The 17,827-nt window shown below is 35.1% G+C and overlaps 1 protein-coding gene across 8 annotated transcripts in view; it reads left to right on the top strand.

Annotated features, from left to right (window-relative positions):
* Nucleotides 1–17,827, top strand: part of Vps13b (vacuolar protein sorting 13 homolog B) — a 535,466-nt gene that overhangs the window by 205,021 nt on the left and 312,618 nt on the right. For all 8 annotated transcript variants that reach the window (XM_048359303.1, XM_048359299.1, XM_048359305.1 and 5 more), the window contains exon 22: nucleotides 10,686–10,813. In XM_048359303.1, coding sequence (XP_048215260.1) covers nucleotides 10,686–10,813 — 128 coding nt within the window. The remainder of the gene's footprint in view (nucleotides 1–10,685; nucleotides 10,814–17,827) is intronic.

Genomic DNA, 17,827 nt, shown 5'->3' with positions numbered 1-17,827 from the left:
TTTATAAATGAAAATACATAACATAGAACTATATTGAAAGTGTGATATACATGTTGAAAACCAACTGTATGCATGGACGATCTCTAAATCTCTGTGGTTTAATAAGATTGACTTAAAAATTAGACATATTTATCTCATATGAAAGCAAAGTGGATACCCTAAAGCTCCAAGATCAAATAGATTTTTTACTCCATTGTGGATGGCCTTTATTGAAAGTCTTGTTTTATGATTTGGAATGACTGCTTCAGTAATTAACCAAGTCTGCATTTCTGTGAGGGAATGAAAAAAGAGAAAGTCAATCCCTATTTCTTTAAAAATTTAAGTCAGGATCCATTTCTGATTATGTATGTATTTCTGTTTAGTCAGTAGCTGGTCACATGATTATATCTACTCACCAAGGGTCCCAGGGTATGGTCTTTTACTAAATGCTACTTGCTTTTATAAACCAGTACTGTATGCTTGGGAATGTGTGATAACTGAGAAAGAAGTGTTGGCCTGTGTGTACCAGTCATTTAAGAAATATGACAATATAGACAGAGGAATGTCTTTAGGTATTTAGAAGAAGAGAGGAAACAAGGCAAAATTGGAGATATAGCAAAGACCCAAGATAATTTATACAAGGAGAACACAGGTAAAAACAGAATATGACATTTTAGGCAGAGTTGTAAGGAATCAACAATCAGTAAAACCATGTCTTCTTTTGAGACAAATTAGGGTTAGAAACAAAGAGCATGTATTATTACTTCAGTTTATTTTTCTCATAAATACAAGTATTTATGCATGTCAAATGTTTTGCTTGCACTGTTTCAGAGAATGTAAGAGATTAGAAAATATGTAATTTTCACAAAACAAACCCTTCCTTCACAAGTAGGAAATATGTTCCTTCTACGAAAACAAAACATAACATTATACTTACCTTCTGCTTTTACATTTTCTCCATCTGTTTACCATGTTATTCTAAGTTTGAAAGTCTTTAAACAAGAAAACAAATCAACTAGTGGCTCACACCTTTAATCCCAGCTACTCAAGAGGCCGAGTGAGATCCGAGGATCATGGTTCAAAGCCAGCTGAGGCAAAAAATTTCTTGAGACTCTTCCCTGCAGTTAATTACCAAAAAGCCAGAAGTGAAGCTATGGCTCAACTGATAGATATCTTTGACCAATAAAGCTCAGGGACAATGCTCAGGCCTTGAGTTGAAGCCCCAGGATTGGCACACACATTAAAAAAAGTTACTTAAAAGCATTGTACCTTCTTAGGATGGTTTCAAGTAGAATGACTTCTACTTTTGATTTGCAGTACATAATTGCTTCTGAGGCACTAATATCATCTGAATGACTAATTTTTAGAAAATAATGAATTAAATATTTTATTTGAGTATAAGTCACATAATACCTTTCTGTTATTTTTATAAAACTTTGAATTATTTGCAGATAAGCAATACATAATAAGTTCCTCAGTTATGAATGACTACTTTTTAGGAACTGTGGATTATAAAGAGTCACACCAATACACTTAATCATTTAAAAACACTTAAGCTATCCAAATGTCTATTTTTTAAGTTATGTTTTTGTTATCATTAAGTAGCCATCCAAATATGTTCTTTATATGTATATAGGATGAGAAAGGTCTTTCTAAGTGTTTTTCACTGGCTGGCTACTATCCTACCAATCTCTATTTCTCAATACCCTGGATTGCTGGTATAGGCCACCACACCCAGCTATTTGGTGTAATTTTTGTTTGTTGTTGTTTGTTTATTCCTATTAGTATTTTTTGAGCAAACATCTGAATTGTACCATTTGTTGATTTCTTCATTGAATGTATCACTGCTCAATTATAAAGCATGAAAGATAATTTTTTGGGGGGGGGCCGGTCCTGGGCCTTGAACTCCGTACCTGAGCACTGTCCCTGGCTTCTTTTTGCTCAAGGCTAGGACTCTGCCACTTGAGCCACAGCACCACTTCTGGCTGTTTTCTATATATGTGGTGCTGAGGAATCGAACCCAGGGCTTCATATATACCAGGCAAGCACTCTTGCCACTAGGCCATATTCCCAGCCCCATGAAAGATAATTTTATCAACTAAATGTATTCTGGTAGAATGATGTATTAATAGTATTTCAGCATGCGGAACATCATACCTTTTATACATTGATATTATTTCAGCAGATATATATATTTATTTTTAAAAATATTGATTCATTCAGTTAATTTCAGTAGTTGCCGTTAAGTGAAAATCCACCTCACTGATACACATAGATCCAAGAGGAAAAAAAAATGTACAAATTGACTTTACCATTGTTTCTTATTTTGTCTTACCCATTTGGAAAAGTTTTAATACTAAATTTCCATCTAACAAATAGAAGAGATTTATTTCCATTCAATGGGAATGGGTTATCTTTCCTTTCTTGCACTCTCATGTTTGGGTATATGCCTTTTGTATGAATTTCTTAAATGTGAGAACTAATGTAGTTAAAAAATATATAATAAGCTTTGCATGTCTACTTAACCACGTGTATATAAATTTTAGTATACCACACAATTTGCTTAGAACAAGTGTAAGCTTAAAGGGCCCTAACAATTACTATTTCTTTACAAATATTCTCCTTCTCTTCAGTGTACTTAGCACAATTTTATCTGTGGCCTTCTGATAGGCATAGGTTCTAATGTCTGTTTACTTGATGATGTATCACTAAACTAAGTTTTTTAAAATCATGTTTAGATTAAAGTAAATATGAATAGATATTCTCATATTTCCATGCCTGCCGATCCCTTTATGATGGATCTTTTAATTTTGTGTACTATACTTTTAGAGAATACTGTTATTTTACTGCCGTAACCTGGAAGTTTTGGTTACCTGGGAAAAGCTTCTCCTATAGGACCACATACGAGGGTCCTGTGAACAGATTTAGTGTTCAGTGTTTACTAGCTTGTCTGAAGAGATAGGACACACTCATGTGCAGGAGTTACATGAAGTGGATTTATTACTTACAGATGGGCAGCAAGTGACAACAACCAAGGATTCATTGTGAGCCAGGCCCTGGGGACTCTGGAACAGTGGTTTCTCATTTGTTTGTACCTCACTTGAACTACTGCTGAGAGACCCTGAAATGCAGCATGCCCTGGGTTTATATCTTGAGCCCATGGGATTTCCAGGCCAAGTGTTGAAGTGTCCTAAGAATGATGAGAACAGTGAGTGAGCTGTTCTAGCCAGGCCTTCCCATCCTATGTCAGGACATTGTATACCCTGTACTTTCTACCTTATTAGTGCGAACTACAAAGTTATGAGGCCATCCAGAAAACTTTTGCAGGTCTCAAGGAGCTGAGTTAAACTGAGAAGAGTACTGGCTGAGGTAACTCGGGAACTGTTGTTGAGTGAAGAAAATACGAGATGAATAATAAAAGCCAATAGCAAATTGAGGGAGGGGGTATTTTTGAACTTTTAAATAGGTTTCAGTATTGTATTTTTTGCATATGGATATGAAGTACTTAGATAATATTTGCCTCTTACACCATTTTTCTTCTCCCTGCAAAGAGTATATTTTCCTGATTTGCCTTGGGTCAGGCACCCACATCTTGAACCGTGACTATGACCAAAGAGATTAGGTATTATTTTTTTTTCCAGTTTCTATCTCATGTGTATTAAGTAATGCATATTCTCCTATGTTATAATACCAGAAAATGAGAAGAGAGCAGAAATATGGCCTATGAGAGTATCTGAGAGTTAGTCTTTGTAATTTCTGAGTTAGGCATTCCAGTTTTCTTTTACAAAGACACAGAATGTAGTTAAAATATAACATTTGGACTGAATTACTTTTGCATATTTATATTTTGATGAAAAAGACATAAATTGACTCTGAGGGTAGACACATGAACTAGGTATTGTTAAGAATGAATCTAGGAGAGGCAGAGACATGAAATATTTGAATACAAGTTTTTCTCTCCTAACTGGGGATTGAATCTAGTGCTGTGAGACTGCTAGACTCCTGCTTCACTACTGAATGTCGTCAGCTTTATTTATTTATTCTGGACAGAGTTTGACCAGGTAGCTCAGTCTGGCCTTGAACTTTCTATATAGCTGAAGGTTGGCCTCATGATCTACGCACTTCCACCTCCCTAGTGCCACTACAACTCTATGCCATCACCCTCACTCTGGTACTTTGGTTTTTGACCTACAGTTTATTCATTTTGGGGAAAAGTATTAAAGTGTATTTTGTCGCATACAGTTTTGAATAATTCAGTTCTGTTTAGTACAATTTATTTTCCAGTTTTATCTGGTTCATTAAAAAAATGTCCAGAAATTTGTGCATTTGAACTACAATGTCAATTAATTGTTGAAGCTCTTTAAGAATACACTATGAATTTAATAAGTGCATTTATTAAATTTTTCACATATGTTAAACTTTGGAAGAAAAATACTTATTTTAGTTTTTATATGAACTGGAAGAATTCAGCAAAAACTCTATAAGATGGTTTTGTATGCAGTGTCTTCACCCGCTTTTAACAGTCAGACAAGATTATAGTTTCCAGATGAAATTCTGAATGTCACATAGTGATGACATATATTTTCCTGGTTGGCTCAGCATGAGATGCAATTTTGCATGCCATGTCACACTGATTGCAGAATCCAAAAGCCATTATTTCCCAAAGGGCTTTCAACAGTGATAATATCAAATGTAGTTTGTATTTTGATGGAAAGTGTTAGGTAGTTTTTCAGTTCTATGAGAAGTTGCTTAAGTTTAAAAAATTTTAAAAATAATATATCACTTTCTGTGATTTATATTGCAAAACAAAGGTACAAAACATACACATTAAGCCTTGGTAAATGCTATTTTTTAATTAGGTAAACAATACATTATTGGAGATTTTATAATGATTAGATTTGATATTGCTTGTGAAATCATTTACATCTATTAAGTATCATTTAAAAACTGTTTCCTTAAAAGGAATTGGTACAGAATTATAGATGTCAGTACATCAAGGACCAAGAAAACTTAGTTTTGACCCTATCCCCAACTCACATTAAACTACCCTCATACAACTTTTTTTTTGGTGGTTTGGGGGCAGGGAGCTGTTCCTGGGGATTGAACTCTGAGCCTGTTCTCTTCTTCCTGAGCTTCTGTTGCTCAAGGCTAGCACTTTACCACTTGAGCCACAGTGCCATTCTGACTTTTTCTGAGTAGTTAATTGGAGATAAGAGGCTCATGAACTTTCAGGTCCCACTTGAACTGCTTTGAACTGCAGTCCTCAGATCTCAGCCTCCTGAGTAGTTAGGATCATAGGCATGAGCCACCAGTATCCAGAAATCTTTTTATTTTGATAATATTAAATATATCCAACTTTTTTTTTTTTTTTGGCCAGTCCTGGACCTTGGACTCAGGGCCTGAGCACTGTCCCTGGCTTCTTTTTGCTCAAGGCTAGCACTCTGCCACTTGAGCCACAGCGCCACTTCTGGCCATTTTTTCTGTATATGTGGTGCTGGGGAATTGAACCCAGGGCCTCATGTATATGAGGCAAGCACTCTTGCCACTAGGCCATATCCCCAGCCCCCAACTTTTTTTTTTACTGTGCGGTTATTAGGCGTTCCCAAAAGAACACAAGTAGAGTTTGTTTAAAATCATAAAACAGAACTCAAAGTTAAGAACACTTTTTTTTTTTTTGGCCAGTCCTGGGCCTTGGACTCAGGGCCTGAGCACTGTCCCTGGCTTCTTCCCGCTCAAGGCTAGCACTCTGCCACTTGAGCCACAGCGCCGCTTCTGGCCGTTTTCTGCATATGTGGTGCTGGGGAATCGAACCTAGGGCCTCGTGTATCCGAGGCAGGCACTCTTGCCACTAGGCTATATCCCCAGCCCAAGAACACTTTTTTTTTTATTGTCTTGAATATTAAAAGGTGAATTAAATAGTGTCATAGCAATAAATGGAACATTTTTATGAGAGTAAACATCACATTCTTTAGTCCCATTCACCCCTGTCCTTTAATCAGATTAATATCCTGTACTTTTTTTTATATATCTGTGCTCAGTTTCCCAGTAATATTTATTGAATATTCAAATGTTAACTCTGTGGTATGATTTCAGTTGGTGTGTCTCATATGCCAGGCTGTTCCTATTTCAGCAGAAAGTTAGATATGTTTTAAGATACTGAATAGTCCAACTGTAATCCAAAATACTGAGGTAAAATTTTACTTTAATCAAGCAATCAATAGATATAATTTTGGATTCCTGTAGTGTTTTGACCTGTGGGCTAAGTATAAGCTCTTTAGGAAATTATGAGAACTACATGCTGTGGCTTGTATGTGATGGACTTCAGGCTCTCTCAGGAGAGAGAAAAGCAAGGTATCCTGCGGCTCACTTTGTAGAACTGAGGGAAATTTGAAAGATGAAGCCACTTCTAAAAATCTTCCCAAAAGACTTTAGGAACAGAAAGTTTTCTTTGAGTTGTGACTTGTCCTAAGTCTTAATAAAGTTTCAAATTATTGAGGAATTCACTTGGATAAGAACAGTAAGAAGAAAGCATTGATGGCAGTAGCTATTCTTTTGTAGAAGTAATATAAAAATAAGGTTAAATAGATTCAAAGAAGCAAGATGTACCTATATAGGGTTTTGATTTTTGATCTAAAATATTATTTATTCTTTTTAAAGTTTAATTTTATTGTTTTGTGATGTAGAGAGGGGTTACAGTTACATACATAAGGTAATGAGTTCATTTCTTGCCTAACATTGTTACCTCCTCCCTCATTTTTCTTCTTTAATCATATCCTGCAACTGTAAAGTAGTCTTTAGGATGCAACTTAAGAAGAAAGACTGGTAGAGTTGTAAATAAATTGACTTTACAGATTTGTCTAGGTCTGCTTTCTCTTTACCCACGTCCTTTGACATTCTTGCCTAGAAAATATGTTCTTTTAGCTTGGTGTTCACAACTCATTCACAAATATTCTGAAAACTTCTCATGAAGTAACTCTTTTTAGTGTGATTTTTCTTTTTTATTCTTAGTCAACGAGATACTTGGCTATCTAATGATATTCTGAACTTGTCATGCCTGAAACTACTTTTTTTTCTTCTTGAAGCTTCTCCTTTCACTCCATTCTTGTTTAGGTTGCTCCAACCTAAACTTGGAGTGAGCCTGTTTCTCTTTTCTCTTTTATGATACATTTTATCAGTAAATACAGTTTGGAATAATATGGTTAAAATGGATATAGAATTTCACTATATGTTGCTATTGCTTCGCTAATTTTCCTGTTTCAACAATTGATCCATGTAGTCCATTTTGTATTAGAGAGTGAGAGAAATTATTTTAGATTATATGCCATATGTGTATTCAGAATTAATGATTATGTTCCAGCAATCTCGTTACCTCAGTTTACGTAAGCTCTGTATGATCTGGCTCTTTGACCTCATTTCCTTCCTTTTCAACATTTGCTCAGATTGCTCAAGTAGTCTTTGCTTCTGTAACATTACTTTAAAGTCCCACACATATTCCTAACTCTTGCATCACCTGTCTTATATATGTATGATTGTCTTCTAAACTGGTTTTATTTCACAAGCATTTATTTGAATCTCTCTTGAACACAATCATTCTCATAGTCATTGTGAACACATATATGAGAAAAAGTGTGCTTTATATTGTGAAAATTTATTTTTGGCATCGTTGGAGTTGAATTTAGGACCTCCCTCCTTCCTACCTGTTAAATTAGGTGCTCTTCAACTTGAGCCACCACTCAGACCTTTTTGCTTTAGTTATTTTTATCATTTTTTGGAAAGATCTCACTTTTTTTTTTTTTTTTTTGCCAGTCCTGGGGCTTGGACTCAGGGCCTGAGCACTGTCCCTGGCTTCTTTTTGCTCAAGGCTAGCACTCTGCCACTTGAGCCACAGCGCCACTTCTGGCCGTTTTCTGTATATGTGGTGCTGGGGAATCGAACCCAGGGCCTCATGTATTCGAGGCAAGCACTCTTGAAACTAGGCCATATCCCCAGCCCGCAGATCTCACATTTTTAACTGGAACTAGCTTAGGATCAAGATCTTCCTCCAAGTTCCACCCTATGCTTGTGCCACCCTATGTGGCCTTTTGATTGAGATACAGACAGGGTAACATTTTGCATAGCCTGACCTTTAGCCATAACCTTCCTAATCTTCACCTTCCAAGTAGCTAGGGTTGTAGTTGTAAGGTACCTGACCTGCCACTGCTTACTGTATTTTTTTTTTTTTTTTTTGCCAGTCCTGGGGCTTGGACTCAGGGCCTGAGCACTGTCCCTGGCTTCTTTTTGCTCAAGGCTAGTACTCTGCCACTTGAGCCACAGCGCCACTTCTGGCCATTTTCTGTATATGTGGTGCTGGGGAATCGAACCCAGGGCCTCATGTATATGAGGCAGGCACTCTTGCCACTAGACCATATCCCCAGCCCCTGCTTACTGTATTTTAAAACTAGTATATATCACAAAAGAGAAGTGTAATTGTATATGATTACTAGTTTTATGGTATAACATGGTAGTACTTATTTTGGAGAGCATCTTGAGCTATTCAACCTTAATTTATCAAGATTTGACTTACACTACTATAGAAGTATATATAAATAAGTTATACTTATGTTAATATATATAAGTATAAATGAGTAAATGAGTTTCCTAGATTAAAACATATTTGATTTGTATACTCTTATAAATTAGTAGATACTATACATTACTTCCTACCATCTTTTTTTTTTTTTTTTGGCCAGTCCTGGGCTTGGACTCAGGGCCTGAGCACTGTCCCTGGCTTCTTTTTGCTCAAGGCTAGCACTCTGCCACTTGAGCCACAGCGCCACTTTTGGCCATTTTCTGTATATGTGGTGCTGGGGAATTGAACCCAGGGCCTCATGTATATGAGGCAAGCACTCTTGCCACTAGGTCATATCCCCAGCCCTACTTCCTACCATCTTTTGTTTTTTTAATTTTTATTGTCAAACTGATGTACAGAGAGGTTACAGTTTCATACATTAGGCATTGGATACATTTCTTGTACTGTTTGTTACCTCTTCCCTCATTCTCCCCTCCCTTTTTCCCTTTCCCCCCATGAGTTGTTCAGTTGATTTATACCAAACAGTTTCGCAAGTAATGCTTTTGTAGTCATTTGTCTTTTTACCCTGTGTCTCCCTTTCAGTATTCCCTTTCAGTTTCCTAGTTCTAATACCAGTATACATGGTTTCCACTGTAATCAGATAAGATACAGAGATAGTGCAGGTACAACCACAGGTAGGGTATGTAAGAGGATCATCAATAATACAAGCTACGGTTTCACATCTCATGTTGAAAGTAATTACAACAGTGATATAACAGTCGTTTCCATACAATGGAGTTCATTTCACTTAGCATCATCTTATGTGTTCATAAGGGTATAGCTATTGGGCTTTTGTGATCCTCTGCCGTGACTAGCCTAAACCTGTGCTAATTGTTCCCTATGAGGGAAACCATAGAATCCACGTTTCTTTGGGTCTGGCTCACTTCACTTAGTATAATTTTTTCCAAGTCCTTCCATTTCCTTATGATTGGGCAATGTCATTATGCCATTCCCTTTAAAATCAGGAGCAAGACAGGGTTGTCCGCTCTCTCCCCTTCTCTTCAACATAGTACTAGAATTCCTAGCCAGAGCAATTAGGCAAGAAGAAAATATAAAGGGGATCCAAATAGGAAAAGATGAAGTTAAACTTTCACTCTTCGCAGATGACATGATCCTTTACCTAAAGAACCCCATAGACTCTACTCCCAAGCTACTAGAGCTGATTCAAAACTTTGGCAAAGTTGCAGGATATAAAATAAACCCTCAAAAAGCAATGGCCTTTCTATACGCTAATGACCCTAAGGCTGAGGCTGAAATCAGGAAAGCAACTCCTTTTACAATAGCCTCAAAAAACTTCCTACTGTCTTGCATTATAAAAATTGTTGATTTTTCTAATTTCTCTGACTAAGACAAAGTTGTAATAATATAGGATGGAATAAAATTCATTTTACTAAAAGTATTTTTTAAATTTCTTTTTTGTTTTTCTCCTAGTATTTCGTTTAGTTACAATGAATATTTCATTTTGCTATCGGAAAGATAATGATTATCTTTCCCTATGAGTAGATCTATATGTACCCTATCAATTTAGGATTCCTCAAGCACTTTGTAGAAAATATTTTACTGATTTACTTTTGTATTAGAAAATGAAAAAGTTACAGTTTAACGAATTTTCACGGAGGGAAATTAATAAATATACAAGGCATTAACATTATTTTATAAGTCTACCTCTCTGCCATCAATTCCTTGAGTAATTGCAAAAATCAGTGGTTCTATAATATAAAATCATTTAATGTGATGATTATATAGATGTAGTGATTTCAAGCTGGGAAATCAACCATCTTTTTGTTGTTGTTGTTTTAATACATACATTTAAAAATTTATCGTAAGGGTGATATACAAAGGAATTGCAGTTACATAAGTAAGGTAATGAGTACATTTCTTGTCAAACGTTGTTACCCCCTCTCTCTTTTTCTCCCATCCCTCCACCCCACTCCTCTGTCCCCAAATTGTAAAATTATTTTTCAGCATCATGTCTTGTGAGTATCATTGTTGCATTGGTTCACCCTTTGTTAAAAGAAACAATCTTAAAAATCATTTCTGTATTTTAAGAAATTGTAAGTTAGGCTTCTTTTAAATAATTTGGTATTCTTCTACTTAGAATCTCGGCCATTGTCAGTTCCTATAAAAGCCATGTTGAGTACATCTGAAGGCTGTAGAAGTCCTGAAGAAAGGATGAAAGAATTCATTGGAATAGTATGGAATGCAGTCAAGAGTCTAACACTACAGGTAAAATAAGTTACAAATATTTTACCCTATATTTTTAATTTTTTTGGTATTTCTAATATTGGTAAAGCTTTTCTCATAAGTGGTACTTACATAAACTATTTCATTTCTACAATTTAGTTTAAAAAAACTGGTATGCTTTGATTATAAAAAAAAAAGAAAGATGTTGTAACTGGATGCTGGTAGCTCATGCCTGTAATCCTGGCTACTCGGCACAAGTGAGATCTGAGGATCACAGTTCAAAGCCAGCCATGTAGGAAAGTCTATGAGACTTATCTCCAGTAAACTACCAGAAAATTGAAAATGTTGCTGTGGCTACATAGATTACCAGCCTTGAGTACAGAGGCTCAGGTATTCCTCCTAAGTCATGAGTTCAAGCACCAGAATGGGTGCCCCAAACCCTCAAAACCCCAAAGAAGCTATGTTATGAAACACCTATTATGTGTTTTTAAAAATTAAAGTTTATGTAGTAACCAGTTACCTGTAACATGGTGATACACGTCATTTTGGGAAGTGGCAAAGATGGGGTCACTCCTTTTCTGTGATAATAGTAAATATATAGATAATGTATGAAAGCACAAAAGACTTTAAAAAGCAAAAGTAATTTTGAGCAAAAAAAGCAAGGCTGGTGGTATTGTAATACCTGATGTCAAACTGTGTTACACAGCCATACTAAGAAAAACATCATGGCATAAAAACAAACATATAACCCACTGAAACACAATAGAATAGTTGAAAAGGTAGCCTTTTGAACAAGGGAGGCTGGGAAAATTGGATATCCACATGCAGAAGATGGAATAGATCCTTATCTCTCATATTGTACTAAAATTAATTTAAAATGTGTTAGCGACTTTAATGTAGTATCTGAACTTTTGAAATTCCTTTAGTAAAACATGAAATAAAATATGTAGATATTGACAATATCTTCCCAAATAGGACTGTTAATAGCTCAGCAAATAAGAGCACAGCCTACCTGTGGGATTGAATCAAAATTTAAAACACATACTTCTACATAGAGAAGAAACAGTAATTAGAATGAAGAGAGTGCCTACAGAATGAGAGAAAATTATTGCCAGCTATTCATGTAAGAAGGGATTGTTAACCAGAATGTATAAGCAGCTCAGAAACTAAACTTCAGAAGAACCAATGATCCAATTAATATGTGGACCAACGAATTAAACAGATAATATTTAGTGTCTGCCTGTCTCCATGGTCTGCAAACATACACAAACACACACATACATGTCATATGTGTATATTTATGCACTCACACATTGGAGGATTACTTAAATATAAGCAAGAATAAAATTATGTGATTTGCAGTAAAATAGTTGGAACTGGAGATGTAGCCCTGTATTATGAAAAATTTGAAGTGAAAGGAGCCAGATTTAGAAAGATAAATATCACATGCTTTTTCTCAGATGCAGAATCAATGCCTAAACAATTTGTGTATACATTTATAAACGTATAGTATTTATAAATTTTATAAAAGTAATTGTGGAGCTGTTTGAGGGGATGAGGAGAGGCAGAGGGAAAATGAAGTGTGTGTGTGTGTACATGCACGCATGCACATGTGTAAACAATATTGAAATACATTGTGTTTGTGTATGAAGCTGGCATAGTGAAACTTACAGAAAACTGTTTAAACTATTAAAGAGGAGATGGGTTAAAAAAATAGAGCAATAGAGTGTTAATCTGTTTAAAGTATGTATGTATGAAGTATCACAGTGAAACTCCTTCGTACAGTTAATATGTACTAACAAAAAAGAAATAATGTTCAGAAAACAATTGAATTACATTTTAAATGAATTTGGAAAATAAACTGTTAGCATACAGTTCCAGGAAAATACTTACCAAAAGTATTGGCAAAGTAAACACATAAAGACAAAGTTTTTCTACCAACGCAGTTTACTAGAAGTTTACATAGAAGGTATACTGAAGGAAGTTCTTTAAGCTTTTTAATTAAATTCAGTCCTCAAAAAATATGACAAGCAAAAATAAATGATTAAGACTAGAATTCATTAGTTACATGGGATTTCAGTCACTTACTTAGTACACCATTGCAGTAATATTCATCTGCACTCAGAATACCCCTTTATCTTATAGATGTGAAAAAGTTAGTTCTGCCAACAACCAGACTGAACTTGGAAGTGTATTCTTCCCTAAAATTGCACCTAAATAAAACAGGTGACAAGCACCTTGATTGTAGTTTCTTGAGAGCCTAATAGGAGATCCAGCTACCAATTCTTTTTTATATGAGAGAGTACAAGATGATTAATTTTCCTTGTTTTAAAATACTCTATTTGTCATAATGTTTTATACAGATAGGAAACTAAAACATAGGGATATAGACATGATCTTAATATGTGCTATAGTATTTTCTATTGCCCTACGTAATATATACCATTGCTGTATATATTATTGATGGTTAATTACTATAATAAAAACTTACCTATTGCAAATATAATATTTGTATCCCAAGTCAACTCCAGTACTATAATCTCACACACAGAAAGTATTTTTTAGAACTATATTTAGGCTAGGCACCAGTTGTTCTTGCCTGTAATCTTACCTACTTAGGAGGCTGAGATCTGAGAATCAGTTTGAAGCCAGCCTGGGTAGAGGAGTCCATGGTATTCTTACTGCCACTTACCTAAGAAAAAAGCCGGAAGTGGACCTATGTCTCAAGTGGGCAGCTTTGAGTGAAAAAGATGAGAGAGATAGGGGGGAGGGGAAGGAAGGAGGGAGAGAGAGACACACACACACAGAGACAGACAGAGAGAGAGAGAGAGAGAGAAAGAAACTGAAAAGAAAACCTATGTTTTTAGTTTAATGTCCTGTCTTCTCTGAGCAGAAGGCTTTTAAGTAAGTTATTTAAGAGTAGGAAAAGCAAGTATAGCTTACCTTTCTTTGGTTTTTCAACTCTTAGTTTGCAGGAGTATTACATTTTTAAAAAATAGGCATTGCCTAAATTCCACCACTCTTAGACAATAGACAGTCTTTTAATGCTATTCTAATAACTCCTTAGGTTGCTTCACCTGTCTTTCTTCTTCACAGTTCCTTTTAACACATTTTTTTCTGATAATTATTTCTATTTACTTTATTATGCATAGCTTTTCTTTTGCTAAAATCTTTATCCTCAGGAGAAACTCATTACTCTTAGGAATGAGAAAAGTCTTCTATTCATAGCAGAATAAATATGAACTGTTTATAAGGGAATAAATAGGAAAAGTCTTTTTGTTTATTTCCTGTTTCTCCAATATCTAGCTGATGTGTTTCCTTCAGTTTGACTGACTTAACACATAGTTGTGCCTATTAGCTAAATCACCAATAAACTTTTTATCTAATCAATACTACCCAACATCAAGTTATATATTAGTTTAGTAATTCTCTAGAAATAAAAATCTCATATTTATTATTAGATATAAGGTTAATAACTATGGTTAATTTAGTAGTTAAGAAGCTGCATAACTTTCTATTTTTAATAATTATGTAGTTAGTAGGTAACATTTATGATTTCAGTTTTATTTGAAGATCTAAATTTTGTTTAATCACATCTGTCAAGTTTGTTAATCATCCTATTAGCTTTTCTCTGGAATGCATTTTTTTTTAAAGCCCACCATTTGGATCATAATAAGACTATTTTATTTTTATTTTTATTTTTGCCAGTCCTGGGGCTTGAACTCAGGGCCTGAGCACTGTCCCTGGCTTCTTTTTGCTCAAGGCTAGCACTCTGCCACTTGAGCCACAGCGCCACTTCTGGCCATTTTCTGTATATGTGGTGGTGGGGAATTGAACCCAGGGCTTCATGTATATGAGAAAAGCACTCTTTGCCACTAGGCCATATCCCCAGCCCACTGGAATGCATTTAAAAAATGTTTTTGTCAAGGATTTACTTAGACATAACAAGATAAAGTGAGTACAATTGGGGGAAAAACAGGGAGTGGGACTTCTATCCCTTGATGTAGAATGGGAGTAAAGTTTCAGAATGGTAGCTCTTACCTGTTGATGCTGTTTACTATTCTAAAACATGGATATGTGATTTTATGCCTACTCAAAACACAGGGACAATAGATTTTCACATGCTTCCTTTGATCTTTTTACCCTTTGTAAGAGTTTACAACTTTTTATATTTCAAAGAAGAAGTCTGGTGCAACTAGTACCCTTTCTGTCTCCTATTCTTGTAACTTAATGTTTATGTATGTGTGGTAGGAGGCAAGCTGGTGTTTGGGGTATTTCACTTTTAATTCCCTGGGTTTACTATCCAGTCTGTACTCTTTAATATTTGCTAATTTTAAATTCTTTGTCTTTTTATCTTTTCCACTTCATTTCTCCCCTAAATGCCCTTGTGTCCTTTTTAATCTTTTCAATGCTTTTAAAGGATTGGTGACATATTTTCTGAAGTTACTTCTGAACTGAGATTTGGTGCTAGCCCTATCTAGCAAGAGAACCAAACCCATTGGTTTTAGTTAGAAAATGACATGGCGAATTCATTTAGCAAGAAAGTTGGTTGATGAGCTACCATGAGCAGGACCAGAAGACAGATATCAAGTTATTCTTTTAGTAAAAGAGAAATTAATGAAAAAGGAGCTTTAAGAGTAAGGAGTGATTTCAGTATTACAAATAAAGCTAGTAAGATTCATAAGAAATCATAAGACATTAAGGAAATGTAAAGTATAAAGACTTAATATACTGACAACACTTGCCCTCTACAAGAACAGCATAGTAGATTGATAGCTATTATAAAGATAGCAGCCTAGATCCATCTGTTGTCTATTTTAGATGGTAATTGTTGGCTCACAGTTCCCTCTATGGAAAATGGTTTTGTTGCATACTGAGTACCTTCCAGAGGGAACTGGTTGATTTTAAATCTTTTAATGATATACAGGAATAACATAAGCTTGATGAATATAGCTGTTCCTGGTTTTGGAGTAAGGCCTCAAGAGAAATAGGTTTTGTTCTTGAAACATGAATCTAATCATGTTCTAGGATATAACAACATCTGAGAATTTTAATAAATAAGGAATATGCCTCAGAATTTTCACTACCTTTGAATAAGAAGTTTTATATAATAGAACAAGAGATTACCTAAATCTGGAATTCTTAGGTATAGGTAGATACCAGTAAATAAGGAGAGGCCTTTTGTTTGTTACCCATCACTCTGAGTATTATCAATTAGGTTTTGGGTTGCCTCATAATGGGACTTAGTTACTTCAAAGGAAGGGATCCACATCCTATAGGAGCAAGCTATTTGCAGGTAAGTTATGAGCTATTTCTTTGACATGGTCCTAATTTGCAGAAGGCGTTTACTTTCAGGAGCAGGAGGATGAATTTAGGGTAGCTCTATGTATTTTATTTTTTGTTGTTAGATCTCTATCTTTTTTGGAAAGAACCTGTATATCCCTTCTTTCCCAGATTAAGATAATCTACACACTGGAGTAAAGGCTCCACAGTATAAAGTTAAGGACCTTGATTTCCTTGCCAAGATGTTCCAATTGTTAAACTTGTTTGGTGTAAAAATTTCAGCATCAAATACACTAATTTTCAGGAAAACAAAAAATTTGTTATTCTCCTTGGATATATATACACTTAGTTTAAAAGCTGCAAGGTTAGAACCAAGATTATAATCAATAATTGATGCCCTTTGGGGGCAAAGGTTCAATGCTTAAAGTAAGAAAACTAAGTAAGTTTATCTAATGTCATACTCACACATAAGAACCTATTCCTCAGAACTTTTTACCTTTAGTTTCTTTTAGAAGAGTTAGGAGGTATGACTTCACTTTGCTATTGCATTTGATGCAGAGTATTGTTATTGCTACATAGTTTAGGCCTGACTGAAACTCGGTGTGTGTGTGTGTGTGTGTATACATGTATGTATATATACATATGTGTAAAACTTTATATGTTATTTATGTATATTTATACATACATGGCCTCATGTGGCTTGTAACCCATGATGTTCCTCTCTGAAGCACTGGGAATACAAGTATACTCCCCTATGCCCAGTGTGATGGGATAAAATTTTGAATAATATTTTAGAAGTAGTTATTTTAATGTCTGTTAATAAAAAGCATATTCACTTATTTAACTATTTATTGAATATCTAATAAATACTAGACAATTAGCATGTACCATAGAAGGCAGCATTTGATTTGAGAGCTTACATTCTAGTGAGTATTCTGTGAGAATATTAATATTAAAATATGTTCTTAGGCATTTCACATGGGGAGATTTTGGGCTTTGTTTTTTGTGCCCAACTTCTGGCTTAGTTTATGAGTAAGAGAAGAAATGTGAATGAAATACAATTTGCAATATTCACTTTTATTTTTAATTTGAAATGCTTTCATGAAGATTACTGCATTCATGTATGGAATGTCATGAAGAAATTTTATAAAATCTGACTATCTCTAAAGTTTCAAATGCAAAAAAATAGAAATATGTTATTTGAGAATAGAAAATAGCAGTGTTATTAAGGGAAAATATGGCACAGTATTTATATATGAAGTGTTTGATAGGATGGCCACTGAATATAAGATTTTCAGCTTAATATGTAAATGAAACATAACCTCCTTCTCTTCCTCTTTCTCTACCTTCCTTGCCTGCCCTCCCCCCTTCCTCTTCTTCCTCCTCTTCCTTCACCTCCTCCTCTTTTCTGTTTCAGTACTGGGTCTTGAACTCAGGGCTTAGTGCTCTCATTTGGATCTTTTTGCTTCCGGTTGGCATGCTACCACTTGAGCCACACCCCCATTTCTGGCTTTTTGCTGGTTATTTGGAGATAAGGGTCTCATAGATTTTTCTGCCTGTGTTAGCTTTGAACCTTAGCCCTCACTTCTCAGCCTCCTGAGTAGCTAAGATCACAGGCATGATCCACCAGCATACACACCTCTTCTTAACTGAGTTACAATCATAATTATAAGGCACATAAGTCAGAAAAACCAAGGCTAAGGAAGAACAATGTCATATTTTTTCAAAAGACACATACACTTGAAACTTCAGAAAAATTAAATTGCAGTCATT

Source organism: Perognathus longimembris, chromosome 12, assembly GCF_023159225.1.
Source record: "Perognathus longimembris pacificus isolate PPM17 chromosome 12, ASM2315922v1, whole genome shotgun sequence".
Taxonomy (NCBI): Eukaryota; Metazoa; Chordata; class Mammalia; order Rodentia; family Heteromyidae; genus Perognathus; species Perognathus longimembris.
The sequence above is the reverse complement of the archived record's forward strand: the minus strand, read 5'-3'. Positions and strand labels throughout refer to the sequence as shown.